This window comes from Crinia signifera, chromosome 1, assembly GCF_055691185.1.
Source record: "Crinia signifera chromosome 1, ASM5569118v1, whole genome shotgun sequence".
NCBI lineage: Eukaryota > Metazoa > Chordata > Amphibia > Anura > Myobatrachidae > Crinia > Crinia signifera.
In genome coordinates this window covers 174,717,762-174,736,352 of record NC_139217.1, presented here as the reverse complement: position 1 = coordinate 174,736,352, position 18,591 = coordinate 174,717,762, and the positions used below count along the sequence as shown (strand labels likewise).

Here is an 18,591-nt window from a genome sequence, read left to right as displayed (position 1 = left end):
ATGTGCAACTGCTATGCTTCTTGCTCGGAATATAAGATTTCACCTAGCAATTTAATAATTTAGGAAACAAAATGTTGGTCAAGCCTTTACATTTATTGCCACTTTTGAGCTTAACAGGGTTTCAACTAATGATTTAAGATATAATATTTGGAAATGATATGTAGTTCTGACACAATTGTGGTAATGGCCATTAGTACTTTTTTTTTTTTTTTTTTTTTTTTTTTTTTACTACAACTTAATTCAGTGTCAGTTATAAAGTGCATCACTGAGTAGTGTAAAAGTAGAATGTGTGTTGTGAGCATTTAAAAAGCTCTCGATGTCTTTTTTTTTAAGAGCATAGTATGAAATTGATGACCAGATAGTCGAACTTAATGTGCAGTAATTATATTTTTAGTTTTTAAAGCACTGTTAGTGTCTTCCAGAAATCGACTTCTCTACAGCTGTAATAATTAAGTTCTTTATACAACTGTGAATAGGATTCGTTACTTTGGTTAAAATGACTGCTGCACACCTTTTAGAATTAAGAAGGCTAAGGCTCCGGACTAAAGGTGCCCATACACAATGTGTTTGCATGTGTGATGCTATGTGCGCTCCCGCACACACGCTATCGCACAGTTCAAAAAGTATGTGCTGCATATACTTTTTGAACTAGCTTCGGATTGCATTGCACGCTAATCGCATGCGATGAAGTCCAAAACACATCAAATTATTGCACCGTGTATGGTCACCTTACCACTGATTAAACTGTTTTATTTTAGCTATGTATTGTAAAATATCCAAATTACCTGAGTAAATGCCTATGTTTAGGCAGCCTCTGATTGGAGATGTGTGCATATAAATTCCCGGTGATGCATGGTTAGTCCATTCTAAGGAGATTGTTTTTCTCTGAGCATGAAGCAGTTACTTGTAGTGGCTTGTGTTTGAACCTACACCATCAGACATGTATCTGGCTTTATCAAGGGTTACCAGAGATTTTTACAGGTATGTACGTGAAGGAAACGAAAATAACTTAACCTAGCTTTCTATTTAATTTTCACATTTAATTTATGTAGGCGTCGACCAGAAGAATATGATATTCATAACAACCGAAAGAAACCAAGAATTGACTATCCCCCTGAGTTTCACCAGCGACCAGGTTACTATTTTACTAAACGCTAAATTTCCATTTTAACTGTTCCTCAATGAATTACAAAAGCAAATGCCATTCATAAAGCATTTGTTTACAGTTTGAGCAGAAAGATTTATATTTTTTTCAATATTTGATGGTCCTCATTGGAAGCAAAGTTGCTATGTTGTATCAGTCAGTGTGTCATCTGATTTAAGTATATATTTATTTATTTTATCTATCTTGTGCTCTCTAGATATATATATATATATATATATATATATATATATATATATATATATATATATATATATATATATATATATATATATATATATATATATATATATATTTCCCAAATGTGGTTCAGCTCCCTTTATTCAATTGATAGTCCATACGTCATTTCTCCAAGATAACAATTTATTAAAATCTTCAAAGTTTGATTGACCGTATGACCCTACAACAGAATACCTGTTGTACGGCCAGACGGTCAATCAAACTTTGAAGATTTTAATAAATTGTTATCTTGGAGAAATGACGTATGGACTATCAATTGAATAAAGGGAGCTGAACCACATTTGGGAAGTGTATATAGTATGTAAGTTACCCGGCCCTCGGATAAATATAAAAAATACAAATGTGAGCAGCGCTTGTTGGTATGAGTCCAAAGAATGTCCAGAGCCCAACTTTTACAAGAAGGGACGTATTTAGCACCAAGTCCAATTTATTGAACTGCAGCAACCTCTCTTTAGAAGGGCATCCAGGGTCAGGATGAAGCAAATATCTAGAATAAACAGGAGAGAGAGGTGCGCCTCATAGTGCAGGTAAATGAGTATTTAATGAAGGACAATAAAACACTCCGGGTATAAACAAAAATGCTCGTACCATAAATAAAAACACTGTGGACTGATTACCACATGATAAAGCACGTTACCAACGGCAAACAGCTCCTCTGGAACCATGAAGTCCTCAGCAGCAGGAATCACTGCAGACGCTGGGTTGCGAAACCAGCACACGGCCGGGGGGGGGGGGGGGGACAAGCAGCAGAAATGACGGGTGGCACTGGAAAGCGGGTATCACAGGCCACGCTCGAACGCGTTTAGTCAGAGACTTCGTCAGAGGGCGTGGCTCTGACTACCCGGTTTGTCTATAACAGGACAACAACCAATGAAATATGCAGTGGGTGTCTGACATCACCTTGGATGTTAACACCCACTGCAAATTTCCTCTGACGAAGTCTCACGAAACGAGTTAGGGCGTGGCCTGTGATACCCACTTTCCAGTGCCACCCGTCATCTCTCCTGCTTGGTGCCCCCCCCGTCCTTCCGTGTGCTGGTTTCTGCGGCGCAACCCAGCGTCTGCAGTGATTCCTGCTGCTGAGGACTTCATGGTTCCAGAGGAGCTGTTTGCTGTGGGTAACGTGCTTTGTCATGTGGTAATCAGTCCACAGTGTTTTTATTTATGGTACGAGCATTTTTGTTTATACCCGGAGTGTTTTGTTGTCCTTCATTAAATATAAATAAATATATATATATATATATATATATATATATATATATATATATATATATATATATATATATATATATATATATATATAATATTTTATTTAGCATGTACAATGAGAAAAAAGCCTACATGAAGACAAAGTGAGGGGGCGCGACGGGACCGTATGACCGACTACGGTGGGGGAAGGCGTGCTCTGGTTGTTGCAGATGGGGGGAGACCAGGTGCAGATTCCCCACACTCCAGGGGATAACACTGATAATCCAGCAAAATGGGTTAGAAGGCACAGTGCTTGATTATCAGTGTTCTACTTGTACTTCATTCTTCTATGAGAGATTTACATGTGGGGAACAATGTAGATGACTGGTGTATTCACAAGATTGAAGACATTGGGCTAGCAAATGAATTCGCAAACTGATATGAAAAATTGCAAAGTAGCTAAAGTGTTTTTTAGTTTCAAACTGCATCACCCCTGAGCATCTGTTCAAAGCACATTAAAGAAAATACAGACCCATCTGTCAATAACTGGAGCATGGCTGTTTTAAAAAGACAATGATCCTAAAGGTGCCCATACACGGTACAATTGTTATGTGCGATGAGATGCGCGCTCCCGTCACACATCTCATGGCACAGCTCAAAGTATGTGCTGCACATACTTTTTGTACTAGATCTCATCTCATTGCTAAACCTATGCAATGATATATTGTATACAATATTAGATACAATAATTCTACAGTGTGTGGGAGTCTTAAGAATATCCGCAATGCTTTTCATGCAAGTCTAAGTGCAAACTTCACATTGATACTGGTGTGGCTGAACATTATAAGGACTGTGCACAAACAGTGCTCTGAAATACTGCAATAATCTAATACCCCCAAAATTTGTTCCATCTGCTAAAGTGGTTTGTAATAATTTGTGGGTTGTTTTTCACCTGTAAATGATGACTGTATGATACTTTGCTTCCACCTTGACACAGGTTTGATAAGGGGGCATGACTACTCAAAAGGGTATTTATTCATTTTAGTCTATAAATGGGCTGTGAATAAATGGAGTTTAACCTCTGACTTTCATTTTGTAAATTTGAGATGCTGATTCAAAAAAAAGATACCAATTCACATTGAATGTTTTAATCTAAACAGGGTTTGTGAAGGATCCCCGTTTCCAAGAAGTGGATAGGTAGGTACTGTTTGTTTACTAAAAAGTTACCATGGGTGAAACAATATATGGGCTAAATGGGCTAAATTATTATTTTTCTTTTTTTCCCCACAGAAGATTTACAGGAGTTCGGAGAGATGTATTTTTAAATGGAGTAAGTTCAATTTTAAGTGGTAGATTAGAGTTCCAATCACTTTTGGCATTGTTCAGTGGCAAAAGTTTTTTTGTGCTGCTTATGGCAAATTAAATTTAGCATTTTTTTCTCTGCAAGACTTGTAGTAGCAGTGGTCATATACTACACTTGTGTACTGCAACAAGTAGACCAAGGAAGTGTGGTGATTTTGCACTTGCCAATATGTAAGTGCTTTGGGTAAGGAGAGTAGGCTGATACGGGTCTGAATTTGCTGCCTACCTAATCACACTTAGGAACCATGTGATGGGTACATGACAGAGATATGCAACTAATCTCTTCCTACTTAAGGGGAGGATAAATATATATTATATTATATACATGTAGGGTGGCGGTCGGCACTCTCGGACCTTCAACTGCGTGAGGTATCAGAACAAAGACCTCACAGCCAAGTGTAGATACAACGTTTCGATATTTAATTGTCTTCAGGTATTATAATATATGGTACTCTTTACTTAGAAGGGCGCCCACGATTTTGATCGTGGGCATCGTTAGTAAAAAATCTTGGGCATCTCGGGCATTGAATGCACTAAAAAATCGGGTGCGATCAACCGACGAGATGCCCGAGATTTCCCATAGGGAACAATGTTAAATGTCTCAATTGACCCAATTTTCCTGTTCAATGCCTCAATTGACCCGATTTTTCCATAGGAAACAATGTTAAATGGGCCACAGAGGCGAAATAGGCACCCTGAAGTGTATAATGGCCACCCGAATTGTTAACGCCACCCCACGATCAACGTCAACCCGATGCGTGGCGAGCGCAGCGAGCCCGCGAGGGGCGGCGGTACGCGTCCTACGACCTTTTCATACCCCCACTATCCACGTCGGCGTGGAGTTGAGAATAGAAAGTGTGGCGAGCGCAGCGAGCCACCGAGATCGAAGCGTGGCGAGCGCACGCGGACAGCTGTGAAGCCCGCGAGGGGACGCGGATACCTGTGAAGGTATCCGCGTCCCCTCGCGGGGCTCGCTGCGCTCGCCACGCTTCGGGCTCGGTGGCTCGCTGCGCTCGCCACACTTTCTATTCTCAACTCCACGTGGATAGTGGGGGTATGAAAAGGTCGTAGGACGCGTACCGCCGCCCCTCGCGGGCTCGCTACGCTCGCCACGCTTCGGGTTGACGTTGATCGTGGGGTGGCGTTAACAATTCGGGTGGCCATTATTCACTTCAGGGTACCTATTTGGCCTCTGTGGCCCATTTAACATTGTTTCCTATGGAAAAATTGGGTCAATTGAGGCATTGAACAGGAAAATCGGGTCAATTGAGACATTTAACATTGTTCCCTATGGGAAATCTCGGGCATCTCGTCTGTCACATCGCACCTGATTTTTTAGTGCATTCAATGCCCGAGATGGCCGAGATGGGCGCCCTTCTAAGTAAAGAGTACCTAATAAATATATATATATATATATATATATATATATATATATATATATATATATATATATATATATATATATATATATATATATATTTTTTTTTTTTACATTAAATAACGTAGTACAAAACAGAGTAAGAGGGGAAACGAGGAGGGACAGATCATACAGAGGCACAATCTAAACAAAACATTGATTATGAAAACGGAATACAGAATATACAGAAAAATATGGAACAGTTACATCAAGCATCAGAGTCCCATTGATGGGAGCGGAGGAGTTCTGTGAGGTGGCTTTTGGAGGTGGAACACCTTTTCCCTTTAACATAAGTGCCACAGAAGCCATTTCATAAGAGGAGACTTGAAATTTGTGTCGTAAGATGTTTTCAGTTCGGGTTTCTGTTTCAAAATGTAATTGGGTTTTGGAGATAACTTTGTCAAATGAAGAGAAGGTGTGTTTCCAATGAGGATCCGGGCAGCGATGAAGCGGAGTTCAACCATCAGCAGCAATTCCGAGAATATTCCAGGCTCGCCAGCACTGAGGCATAGCCTGGAAAATTCTCAGGTTTACCCCTGGGGTTAATTGACATTACAGACGGAAATTGCACCACATAAACAAGGTTTAACCAGTCTATTCAAAATACGGTCAGGGAGTATGGAATGCATTGGGATTTCTGCCAGTTGTGTCCACCCAATGTTTTAGTTGAAAATAATAAAACCATGCAGAGGGGTTTAAAGTAAATTTATGAGGGAGAGAGAGGGTAGAAAAGATCTGCAAGGGACTCAAGTCCCAGACGTTTCTAGTAAGAGAGGTGGAAATGGGGCAAGATTTTGTCTAGGGCAGGGGTGGGCAGTAACGGCCCTCCAGCTGGTGATGAACTACACATACACCAGCATGCCTTGCGTCAGTTTCAGCATGGCCATATAGTAAATCTAAGACAAGGCCTGCTGGGATGTGAAGTTCCTCAACCGCTGGAGGGCCACTTATTGCCCACCCCTGATCTAGGGTCATAAAGGATATGTTTTTGGTAGGAAGGATAAGGTCAAAATAACTTGTGTCTAAGGTCCCAAACTTTCAAAGTATCAAGAATAGCCAAAGGCGATAGAGGAAAATGAGGTGTGAGATGTTTAAGTAACCAGAGAAGGCCAGGGAAATCCTGGAAAGGGCTACGCTCCAAATCTACCCAAGGCTTAGAAAGAGGGAAGAAACTGATTGCATAATTGAGAGCGCAAAGTGGCCTTGTGATATCTGGTTAAATACGGAAGGCTAAGACCACCCAGGGGTCTAGAACAAGTCGCACAAGCCAATCGAGGAGGTTTAAGTTTCCACAAATAAGACCACATTAATTTTCACATCTGAGCCAGAAGTTTGCAGGGAATTGCATAAGTGATATCCCAAAAAAGATACATTTTTGGTAACAACATTTTAAAAACCATTAAGTGGTTCATCCAAAATGAAGCCAAGGATGTCAGCTGAGTTAGTAAGGGACATAATTAGCTGAATGTACTCTCTTGATATCAGAAGAGATGAAAATACCTAAATGTAGCAAGGAGGAGCCTTTCCAATCAAAGAGAAATCGCAAATTTAAGGACCGTAAAGTCTAAGGCAGAATATTGATTGGAAGGGCATCAGATTTGGTCCAATTTATAGCATGAGAAAGCACTATAATCAACTAAAATTTTATGGAGAGATATCAAAAAGGTCTCTGAGGTGGTAACAAACAATAAAACATCTGCAAATAGACACAGTTTATGCAAAGTATGACCTGATTCAGGACAATCAAATCATTTGAGCAAGGTGCTCAATGGCTAGGGAAGTAAGTGGAGAAGGGTGCACCCCTCTCTAGTGCCATTAGAAATTTGAAAAGGGGAGGAGATAAAGCCATTACTAAAAATTCTAGACGAATGACTAGTGTAGGGAGCTAAAATAGTTTATAATGTAAGCCGAACTTCAATAGTAACTTGTGTGATGCCCATTCAATTTGAGCTAAAGCCCCATACACACAGGGCTACCCAGCCTCCATGCTAAGATACAGGCTTGCACTGAGCGATTTTTCAGCCCAGCAATTTTCACCATCATTGCTGTGCATACATGCTGGGCCTTTGACAGGCTTCGGGATGGACACGGTTTGAGCCTCAACCATATCTACAGAAAAAGATCCAGTGTTTGAAGCTTCAGAATATAGTTGTAACAGGAGCAGGTAAAGGACCTCCCGGAGTAAAAAGAATTCGTAAAACTATGAGGGTCGGGAGCTTTCCCCCTTGATAACTGTTTCATCACAAACTCCTCTAGAGACCAAGGGATGTTCAGGGAGACAAGGGCATCTTCATCTAAAGCTGGGAGGGGGGGAGTCTAGGAATGAAGAAATAGTGTCAGACGATTGCTGTGGAATAGAAGAGTAATAGAAATATATACTTAGTTTTTTTAATGAATATCCAAGTTAGTTCTGGGCCCAGGATGATTTTATGTACTGTATTTGCAACTCCTCAGAAGGAAGCCTAACTAAACTGCCAGATGAAGACTCACAGCTGCTGCTGCTTTCCCTTTGCTGCAGAAAAGTTGCAGTGAAAATTTGTGATTTTTCTATGTTTGGATGTTCTGTGGAGTCTTAGGAGGGTATTCAATCTGTGCCGATATTTCCCATTGGGAAATATCGGCACTCACCTATCCAGTGCTGCCATTTCCGACAGCATTGAAGGGTTTCAGATCCCACTTTTTTTTATTTATTTAAACTATATTGTGAAATCCGCTGCAGTTTCTGGTAATTTGCTGACTTTCCGGCAATCGACAGTCTGTACATTGAATACCTTTTTGCCGGTGTACTGTCTGAAACGGCCAGGATTCCAACTGTCGGCACATCCTGCGAGTCGGAATCTGGTATTGAATACCCACTTTAATATGTCAGGTCTCATTCTCTTTTGATTGAATGTCTGACAAATTGCCTAATGGACACCTGATGTGCAGCATGTGTGGCATTTCGATTCTATCTACCACTACAACTGTAATCTGTGACAGGTCAGGCTTTTTGTAGGTGGATATTTTTTTCCATTTTATTCCAATCTACGCAATGCCATTGCTCTTGTTTAGGAAAATAACTGTTAAACCGAGGATATGGTGGAGGAAAATTTTAGGCTCTTTAATCTTAAAGTCCCCGTACTCCTACTGACTAAAGTATTGCAAATAAAATGTAGAAGTACAGCTTTAAGACCAGTACAAAAATCTAATTTTAATTCAGTTTTAAGGCAGTTTGAACAGTGTAATTAATGCGTGTTATTCTAAAAATGTTTTTTTTCTTTTTTTTTTCCAGTCCTACAATGATTACGTGAGAGAGTTCCATAACATGGGACCACCACCTCCATGGCAGGGAATGGTTTGTACCTTTTTGTTTTTTACTTGCATGTATATTTAAAAAAAAATGCAGTTTAACAATTACTTTGGTTTCTTTAGTGTAATTTACTGCCATTTTAACTGGGAGAGGGGCTGGATCTTCTGTCCCCATATTGCTTGTAGCGTAAGTTTGCAGTGTCTTACTTAACCGTTTAAGTGCATATAGGTTTGCCTTGTTAAAGCAACTTCATATATTTTATAAAATTCTCTTTTTATATTTCAGTTGCAGTAGAGATTCGTTTTAGTAAATTTTGCTAAAGAAAATCCCTTCGTAACATGTCTAACTTTAAATATATGAAGCTGCAGGCAGTTCAATCATGGAATATCATGCATAGTAATATATAGCTCGTCACATTTAAATCTGCAATAACTCCTTATGCTTGTTTTGTTTTCAGCCACCGTACCCTGCAATGGAGCAGCCTCCACATCATCCATATTATCAGCATCATGCCCCTCCCCCTCAAGCACATCCCCAGTTTTCAGGTCACCATCCAGTTCAACATGATACAAGATATCGGGATAAACGGGTTGTAAGTCATCTTGAGTCTACAATATCTATTAAAGCAAAGGATTTCAATCTAAACTAGTATTACAATCCCATAATAATGACAAATTGGACTAATGTTTTGGAAGCCTCCCATCTTATATACTTGCCTTTAAAAATATAAGATATAAAGACTGGTTGGTTGATTTTATTGTATATTTCTAATTGTGGGTTTCAAATCACATATGCATCCATTAAAGATTGTGAATGTACTTGTAATGGAATCTGTAAGCTGATAAAAGGCTGTTTAATTGCTAACCTATTGCAGCATTTCTTTCTGTGGCATGGGTGACCTTTTTTAGATCTCATACAGCCATTTATGGGGGTAGTCTGCTGGTATAGAGATCAGTGATCCTACTATGTACGTTTTCAGTGATCTCTGCATGTAATAATCGCTAAACCACCTCATGCTTAGCGCACTACAGCTCTGTAAGTCAATTAGCCTACTATACTATAAATCACTTGTGCCCACTCCTAGGCAGTAATGCCACTATTGACTATTTAATCCAGCTATGAAAATACATTCAAACATGGAAACCAGAATGCCAGTAGTATAGTAAACATTCATATGGGGTATATCTGTTATATATTGCTGCTTGCAGATACTGATCTTGCCATGTCAATATAGTCTTTTCTTATTAAGCTCTTAACCGAATGTTTTCTTTCTGCAGCATGACTATGATATGAGAGTGGATGACTTCCTCAGGCGCACTCAAGCTGTTGTCAGTGGCAGAAGAAGCCGTCCTAGGGAGAGGGAGAGAGAGCGTGAAAGAGAACGTCCCAGAGACACCCGGCGAGACAGAGGACGTGACCGTGACAGAGATCGGGACAGAGAAAGATTGCGTGACAGAGATAGAGGAGACCGAGGCAGATACAGAAGATAACTTCATTAGCCAGCATTTGTGTGCACATCCTTTGTGTATTTATAAAGTAGCAACATTTCTGTTAAAGCTGTCTATTTTAAAAGTTCAAACAATAACCTACATTTGTTTTTGCTTCGATCCACTGTTGTGCACGTAACAAGGTCAGCTGCAGAAATTTTAAAAATGACTTATCTGGTGCACTTGGATCTGTTGGAGAGCTTTTTGTACTTCATAGTAAAATTATACCTATGTAAGTGTTCTCCATGTTTTTTCTTCTTGAAACCTATTCTTACCTACAGTAGCTCTGCGCCATAGCCAGTCAAATGTGCATAAAAGCAGAAGCTCTTCTTGAAGGCCATCTTAAAACAAAAAAACTGTTATGGGTTTTTTTTCTCCCTCGTTATACATAGCTGCAGTTGATTCTGTGAAAATAATGCTGCTATTAAGTATGCAATTTTTTTGAAGGTTAGACTCTATGAACATATTGTAAATGGCACAAGCGTTTCCCATCCTCTGTGAAGAAAGCAATACTGTTAAGAGAGTACTTGAGATGTGTGTGTACAAATGATGCTCTACCATATGTGTCTGAATGGAGCATAGGCACATCCTGCGTGGGCTAGGTAGTGTGACCATGTTAGCTTCTGCTATCATTGTGTATTGAATTAATAACTTGTAATTTAATTTTGTTACTGCAGTGGTTTCTTAAGCCATTTGATATCAGATGTCCAGCTGATCTCGCTCTGCTGCAAAGCCTTTTTTATTTTGTGTAGTCCTATACTTTGTGCCATTTTTTTTTTTTTTTTAATAAAACCACTGTGGAAATAAGTTAACCTGTTTTTTTTTATTTTAATGGTTTTATAAAAAACAAAATATTGGACTGATCCAGTCTTTGGTAACTTGCATTAGTTGTGTGTGTGTGTGTGTGTATGTATATATATATATAGAGATGCCTATTTTTCAGCAGGAACTGAGGCCCTTATTCTAGTTCACTCTTTCTGACAAAATATTTCTTAGGTGGACAAAACCATGTGCATGCAGGTGTAAAACCCCACCCAAATCTAATTATCTCTGCACAAGTAACACCTGCCTCACCTGCAGTGCACATGGTTTTGTCCATCTAAGAAATATTTTGTCAGAGTGAACTAGAATAAGGGCCACAGTTCCTGCTGGAGCCTGCTGAAAAATAGCACTGGAGATATGCTGAATACAACTATTCCTATGTTGCAGAATTGCTGTGTACATAATAAAATATAGCACACTGACTGGATGAACATTTATATAGTTAAAGGCACTATGATTAACATAAATATTATGGAATTTAACAAATTATTCTTGTTGTTCACCTAAGCTGGCTGTAGACAAATTTATGTCTTTAAATAAATACTCCATACTGGGCGGCAATCAAAAACCAAACAAAAAAAGTTTACCAAATTAAACTCTGGAGCCGATTCCAGATATGGTAGAGACAAATTATATCTTTCATAAGTAAAAATGGTTTGTAGGCTCTAAGGAGGAATCAGAACCCTAGTGATCTACATTCTACTGTGATGAGCACAATTAATCAAATAATTGATTTTAAAATCCTTTTTTAAATCTTTGTTAGGAGTTGGCTGGGCATTCAGTTTAAGTAAAACATTAGCACATCTGTGTAAATGAATCCCCCAATACTCCACTTCATAAAGCTGGTTTTATTTCCTTGAAATCTTAAATTACTATAATCGTATAAAAATAGTTTGGAGCATTGCCATTTGTCAAATTATGTGGAACATCGTTGGGAAAATATTTTGTGGCTGCATTGGTGTGGTGAAGGAAATGAATGGCCTGGTTCTGATCTGAAGTGTCAGTGTGTATCACACCACATAAACATGGTGCATGCTCTGCTCACAGATATATCAGGCACTCTTGGTATAATTATACAGGGGGAGCTGCCTGTGGTGTAAGGTATAATTACACGGGGGGGCAGCCTGCGGTGTCCTGCCAGGACACCACAGGCTGCTCCCCCTGTATAATTATATCTTACACCACAGGCAGCTCCCCCTGTATAATTATATCTTACACCACAGGCAGCTCCCCCTGTATAATTATACTAAGAGTGTCCTGGTATAATTATACAGGGGGAGCAGCCTGTGGTGTCCCAATAACAGAATAGGACACCACAGGCTGCTCCCCCTGTGTAATTATACCTTACACCACAGGCAGCTCCCCCTGTATAATTATACCAAGACTGTCCTGGCGTAATTATAGAGGGGGAGCAGCCTGTGGCGTCTTGCCAAGACACCACAGGCTGCTTCCCCTGTATAATTATACCAGGACAGTCTTGGTATAATTATACAGGGGGAGAAGCCTGTGGTGTCCTGGTATAATTATGCAGGGAGCAGCCTGTGGTGTCCTATTCTGTTATTTTAACAAGGGGGGGGGGCAGCCTGCGGTGTCCTGATATTATACTGGGGAACAGCCTGCGGTGTCCTGATATTATACAGGGCAGCAGCCTGCGGTGTCCTGATATTATACAGGGCAGCAGCCTGCGGTGTCCTGATATTATACAGGGCAGCAGCCTGTGGTGTCCTGTTATTATACAGGGGGAGCAACCTGTGGTGTCCTGTTATTATACAGGGGGAGCAGCCTGTGGTGTCCTGTTATTATCTTTTTTTTTTTTTTTTTTTTTTTTTTTTTTATTAATACATATTTTTTTTACCGAAAAACCGCCATTTAATGATGCGTTGTTACTTATGGGCCAGTGCTCTGGTCTTGCCCCCCAGACTAAAAGTTGCCAGCCAGCCCCTGGCAGGGGCTGAGCTTTATCGCAAGCTCTGTCCCTGCTTGCGATAATTGATACATACATGCGGTGTAGTCAGTTAATGCAATGCGAGTTGGGCTGATGTTATCACTGAACGCCGCCCTGCAAACATGAATTCCCGCACCTGTGCAGGGCTGTACATTTGTTTGCAGCCATGCACACAGGGAGAAATCCATTCACCATCGAATGGATTTCCCCATCGAGTGGCCCTCCCTCCCAATGGTTGGGGAAACACCTGTGTTTTCTGGGGAACGACCAGAAAACCCTGGCAGCATGCGTCCAAATGGCTGCTCGCTGTCAATCAGCTCCAATCTGCCATGTTACAGGCTGGGTTTGAAAAAATGGCAGGTAGGAGCTGATTGGCTGCTTGTTTATCACTCTCCACTTTATCACTTTTTGAAGACTTGACACATCTGGCACCCAGGGCTTATATTTATTAATGTGGTGGCATGGCACCTGCTGAGCTTTTTATGAACACAAATGTTGTACAGAAAATAAGACCTTTTTGACTAGATTGCTTAGAAATTAAGCACAGAGTGCTCCGTGGCATGCGTGGTCCCTAAGCAAAATCTAGTCAAATTGCCGGCATGTACTAACCAGAACACTACTTAGCACAGATCGCTCATACACATGTGTGTGAGGGTGATCTAGCCACCGGGAAGCACTGGGCAATTTCCTTAGCCTGCATGCCTAGTGTGTATGGGGCATTACAGTACTTATAGGTATGAATGCAGTGAAGGCACAGCCTGGCACTAAACACACACAAGTTTTTTTCCCCCAAGTTGGTGCATGGATTCCCTTGGAACCTGGAATATCAGGTAGCATACCCTCCAACATTTAAGGGGCAGAAATCGGTACACAAATTAAAAGGGGGCGTGGCCAACCTATACTTTCAATGGTACATGATGATTTAATGGTCGATTCTGCACATCCTGGGGGCACAGCATTGGTCGTGTTGACAATAGCCCAGCGTGCCTCCTCCTCCTGGGCAGCAGCACGTCACACAGCACCCCCTGCTTGCCAATTGCTGATCTCTGTCACCAAATATGCTTAAAATCACCTTACCTGCCCTGCCCCACGTCCCCCGCCCGGCGCCGTTCCTAACTTCCTCTTCTGCTGCACGCTGCGCATCGGGTGATTCATGCACTCCCCGCAGGTGCCATTCATCTCACCGCAGCCCATCCATGAGCAGGGGGAGGCGGGCCGGCTGCGTTCCCCCGTGGGGCACCTTGGGACTTGTAGTAATGTAGGCGGATCCCCCTCAAGCTCCCGGGGGGAACATATGGAGGTGTCGATACTACATCTCCCAGAGTCCCCGCAACTTCCTTGTCTGAGAGAGAGGTGAAGATGGGAGGAGGTGCCTGAGAACAAGTGCTGCAGCTCGAAAAACCGGTACAATCGGTACAGGGGGTTTTAGCCGGTACAGGCCGTTAAAAATCGGTACTGTACCGGCTAAATCGGTACTGTTGGAGGGTATGAGGTAGGCTTGGTTGTTGGAGAACTGAGCCCAGTCATCTCTAATTATAATAGGCCCTTCCCAGTGAGGAGACCGGAGTGCTCTGAGGATCATTATTCTGTTGACAAAGGCTGGCAGTGGCAGCAGCAGGAACTTACCTCCCAACTGTCCCAATGTTCGTGGGACAGTACCGTTTTTTTTCATCTTGCGTGGTAGGGGGGGGGGGGCAATTGGGAGCAGAGCAACAGGGAATAGATGCTGTGCGCATGCTTAGAGATGGGTCGTAAGCTAACGAAGCGGGTCTTTTGAACGGATCCCATAAAAGACCGAGGGAGCCGCCGATCCCAAAAAGGTGATCCGTTGTTCTTTTACTTTCAGTTTCGTTTTTCATTACGCTGCATTTGCCTGAGCTCAGCACTGCCACCTGTGGCAGCTGAGATGTACTAACTCAGGAGACTGAGTACAGTGCTGCGACTGCAAGTGATAGAATGAATAATACGGCTGCTGCTGCTGCTAGGGATGGCCATCGGTGCAGACGCCATCGATGGTTGCCATCGATGGCGATTCTGCACCCAGCCATCGATCAGTGTTTTATACTCTTATATATGGTCTTATTTGTTCAGGTCACTGTTTTAAAAAAAAAGGCAATAAATGATTGTAACACTAATTATGCTTTGTTATTATCATATTACCCCTTCTTTCAAAGTGAACCGCTGCTCCCCCCTAAAAGATACGGATCTTTTCACTGACTGATCTGCTGGATCCCAGCTCTCGTTAGTGACCTGTTTTGCCCATCACTAGACGGAAGAGAGAAAGGGCATAGCCAGCAGTAGCTCACATAGCTCAGGCCATGATCCCACAGCGAAGAAACGGGCCGTGGCTTTGCGGTTGTGGACATTCCACAAAGACACACCCCCTTTATCTGAGGCAATGCAGAGAATCCAGATTCTGTGTTCCAAAATGTTGAAGGTATGCAGGTATAGTTATTCTCTGGCATGACACCCAACCATTTGCACCTTAGACATCCTCCTAGGTTTACGTAAAGATATTGCCAACCTTGAGGTGATAAAAATGTCACAAAATAACATAATTAACATACTTTAATATAAAAATAGCTGGCTAATCCTTTCATTAATGTTTTAAGTAGACAGTTTATTTAGAAGATTATAACTCATTTTCACCTTAAACAGTTTGCTAAATATAGTGGTGATGATGTGGAAATGCAGGGCCAAATTAAGTGTTTCGGAAAAGATTTAAGAGCCTATACTGAGAAAGGAAGGAGCTGTGACCAGTGCTGTGTGGGATTGGCCAGAGCAATGTGGGTGTGTACTCCTCTACGCTATCAGCCCCAGGCTCATGTAGCCAGACAAGAGTCTTCCCAAATACATATAGACAAAATTGCATTACTTTGCAAAAATAAACTATGAATACAATTTGAATACTTTATGATTTATGGCTGTCTGTGTGACTAGCTGGGCAGCTGGTCCACATCATGCTGTCATTCTGGTGGACCTGTTTTTATGCGGAGACCTGGAGCTGTAGTTCCATTGTCAATTTGGTTATTTAAGTGAAACACAAAACAACAACCCTTTTGCAATCCGAAAGGGTGGTTATATGTCTTGCATGTACTACTGCCAACGTATGACAGGGAGGATATATTTGGCATCTGAGGTAAAGTAAAATTGGCAAGGATGTTATTTTGTTTTGTCATCGCCAGATACTGGAAATTGCAAAGTCTGAAATACTTGCTCATTACAAGCTGGTCACTCCCAAGTTACCTTTTGTTACCCATCTGTGCAGAACATGGCTTACCAGAAATGTGTGAAATATTTTATTAGCAGTAATAATAATTAAAGGTTTACAGCTTCTTTTGCATACCTGTATTTATTATTTCACGTGCATGTAAAGGTCACTATAACCACTGAATTTGGAATCGGTGCAAATGATAAAACTATTCATCAGAGAAAAGGTAGTGTTAACCCTCAGTGGCATCACTACAGGGTTGTGGGCTGCCCCAGGGGACACTCACAGAGCGTTGATACCAAAATGTCGGCTCCTTCCCAGTGACAGGAGCCGTATGCTGCACTGTAACATTATGTGTAACACTGGGCTCTTGTCACAATGTATGAGCCAGCACTGCTGGAGATTCTGGTGCAGCCCACCGGGTTCTCAATCAGCAGAGCAACTGGGAATAGATGCATCTATTCAGTGAAGCAGAGGGGCTGTGGGCATGGCAAGCAGCTCACATAGCACTGGCCATGCCCCCATAATGATGAAAACCAGGGCGTGGTTTGCAGCCCCAACATCCAAGTGAAGTCACGTTCCCTTTGAAATAGGCCACATCCCCTTTTTTGGGTATCCCGCTCCTCTACATTACATTGTTGGGAGGTATGGCCCAGGGCACCTTTAATCATGCCCTAGTCACTACAACATATTTTTTTGTAACTAGTGAGGGAGCAATGGTCAGTAAATTGTGGTGGTGGTGGAGCAGCAGGGTGAGATTGGTGCTGCTTTGGCAATTGGATGGCCCCAATATGAAAGGGGCAGTGACCTGATTGGGGTGGACCGATAACATGCCTAGGTGCAACTTGAACCCTAAATTCACCCTTGCGTATCTTGCAGTCAGCACACAGAGATGCAAACATATTGTAATAGTAATATTGTATAGATGTTGTGACCTGCTAGCAGGGCCGCCGACAGGGGGTTGCTGTGGGTACAGCTGTCTCGGGCCCCGGCCTCTAGAAGGGCCAGGGCAGCTCATTCTGCCCACCGGAACCCCTTATTGCCTGCGCTCTGTGCTGCCTGCTTCTTCAATGCAGGATACCGGGGACAAATTCAAATGCTGCACCTGCTTTTGAGCCTGATATGCCACATGGAGTAGTCTGGGGTTGCTCCAAGGTAGGTAGCTCTTAGTTCAGATATACCAAGTAAGGAGCCATTATCATGTGGCTCCTTGCTGACTAATTGTAGACCCAATTTAGGGTAACAGTGGTGTGGGGTGCGGTGCTCCTGGACTGGTTGGGCTGTTAACACTTTTCCCTCACTAACACTCTCTCTCTCTTATTTTTATTACATTTCATTTATCTCTCTCTTTATGTATAGCTTCGGCTTCCTATCACTAATTATTAACACCTAGTATCTCACTGGCGTGCCGCACTGGGCTTCCTAGCTTATGATAGTTTTTGGGGTGCCACACCCTGCACCTAGATATAGTGCTAGGGACCCACAATATACAGAGAAGCCTTGACGCGGCTTGGGGGCATAGCATACACCTGCGCTGGTATATGTAACCAATATCTCTGAATTCTATTATCATGAAGTGTTCAAGATTGGTTACTAAAACTATTCAGTGTGCCGGGGGAACCAATGTCTTGTTACTTACTAAGTATTAACCCCTCCCTTGCATGCACCTGAAAAGTTTTACTGAACTAATTTGAGCATCTACCACTATCTGTATGTTGCTGTATTTTAATTGGCTGCCGGTGTCCTGCATTGAAGAAGCCTGTGCTTCGGGACCTGTAGCAGGAGTCGGTCAATAAGTGAAGGGAGTGTGTGGGGGGGACTGGAAATCAGTCCCGGGCCCCAAAATTCCTAGTGGCAGCCCTGCCTTCTAGTACCTAAAGCTAATTGCTTCATCATGCTGTAAAAACAGGCAGTGTATAGCATGGGTCGGGCTTTGATGGCGTGACTCAGCGTAAATCATGTCCTCAGGTCCCCCTCAGACACTAACGGAACACAAGTGGGCAGCCAAGGATGGTTGTGGGGGGTGGGGGACCAGGAAGATGCAGGAAACTTGCTCACCTTTCCTGGGGACTGGGAAGCCATCCAATTTTTGGGAGCATGCGGTCCGTTCCGGCAGAGTAGGCAAGTACTGTATGAGTAGCAATTGGCATCCAAAGGGGCCACCCCTGTCCCTGCTTGCATCCATTATGGAAACAGGTAACTCAATACACGTGCAACACAAAAAAACACTTCCCTACATTATGATCACACACACTTGACTCACTCTGAAATAAGGAACCGACACAAATAGAAAAGATGAGTCACATTATGCACCATCCATGGGTGTTTCTTTCCGTGTTTTTCTTGCTGACTAAGGTGTTAATTCCTGGATGGATGCTGGGCCGGGCCACTGAAAAGGAAAGTAGCAATGGGTAAGACATTCAATAAGGCTGGGTAGATACAGGTCTATAGTATGCCATGAAAAAGTA

At 42.1% G+C, this 18,591-nt stretch overlaps 1 protein-coding gene across 3 annotated transcripts in view; it reads left to right on the top strand.

The window, feature by feature from the left end:
• Positions 1-10,952, top strand: part of YTHDC1 (YTH N6-methyladenosine RNA binding protein C1) — a 52,417-nt gene extending 41,465 nt beyond the window's left edge. For all 3 annotated transcript variants that reach the window (XM_083177720.1, XM_083177729.1, XM_083177739.1), the window contains 6 exons: positions 1,053-1,135; positions 3,751-3,787; positions 3,881-3,920; positions 8,641-8,703; positions 9,116-9,250; positions 9,936-10,952. In XM_083177720.1, the coding sequence (XP_083033846.1) occupies positions 1,053-1,135; positions 3,751-3,787; positions 3,881-3,920; positions 8,641-8,703; positions 9,116-9,250; positions 9,936-10,148 (571 nt within the window). In that variant the 3' untranslated portion in view covers positions 10,149-10,952. The remainder of the gene's footprint in view (positions 1-1,052; positions 1,136-3,750; positions 3,788-3,880; positions 3,921-8,640; positions 8,704-9,115; positions 9,251-9,935) is intronic.
• The last annotated feature ends 7,639 nt before the right edge of the window (positions 10,953-18,591 follow it).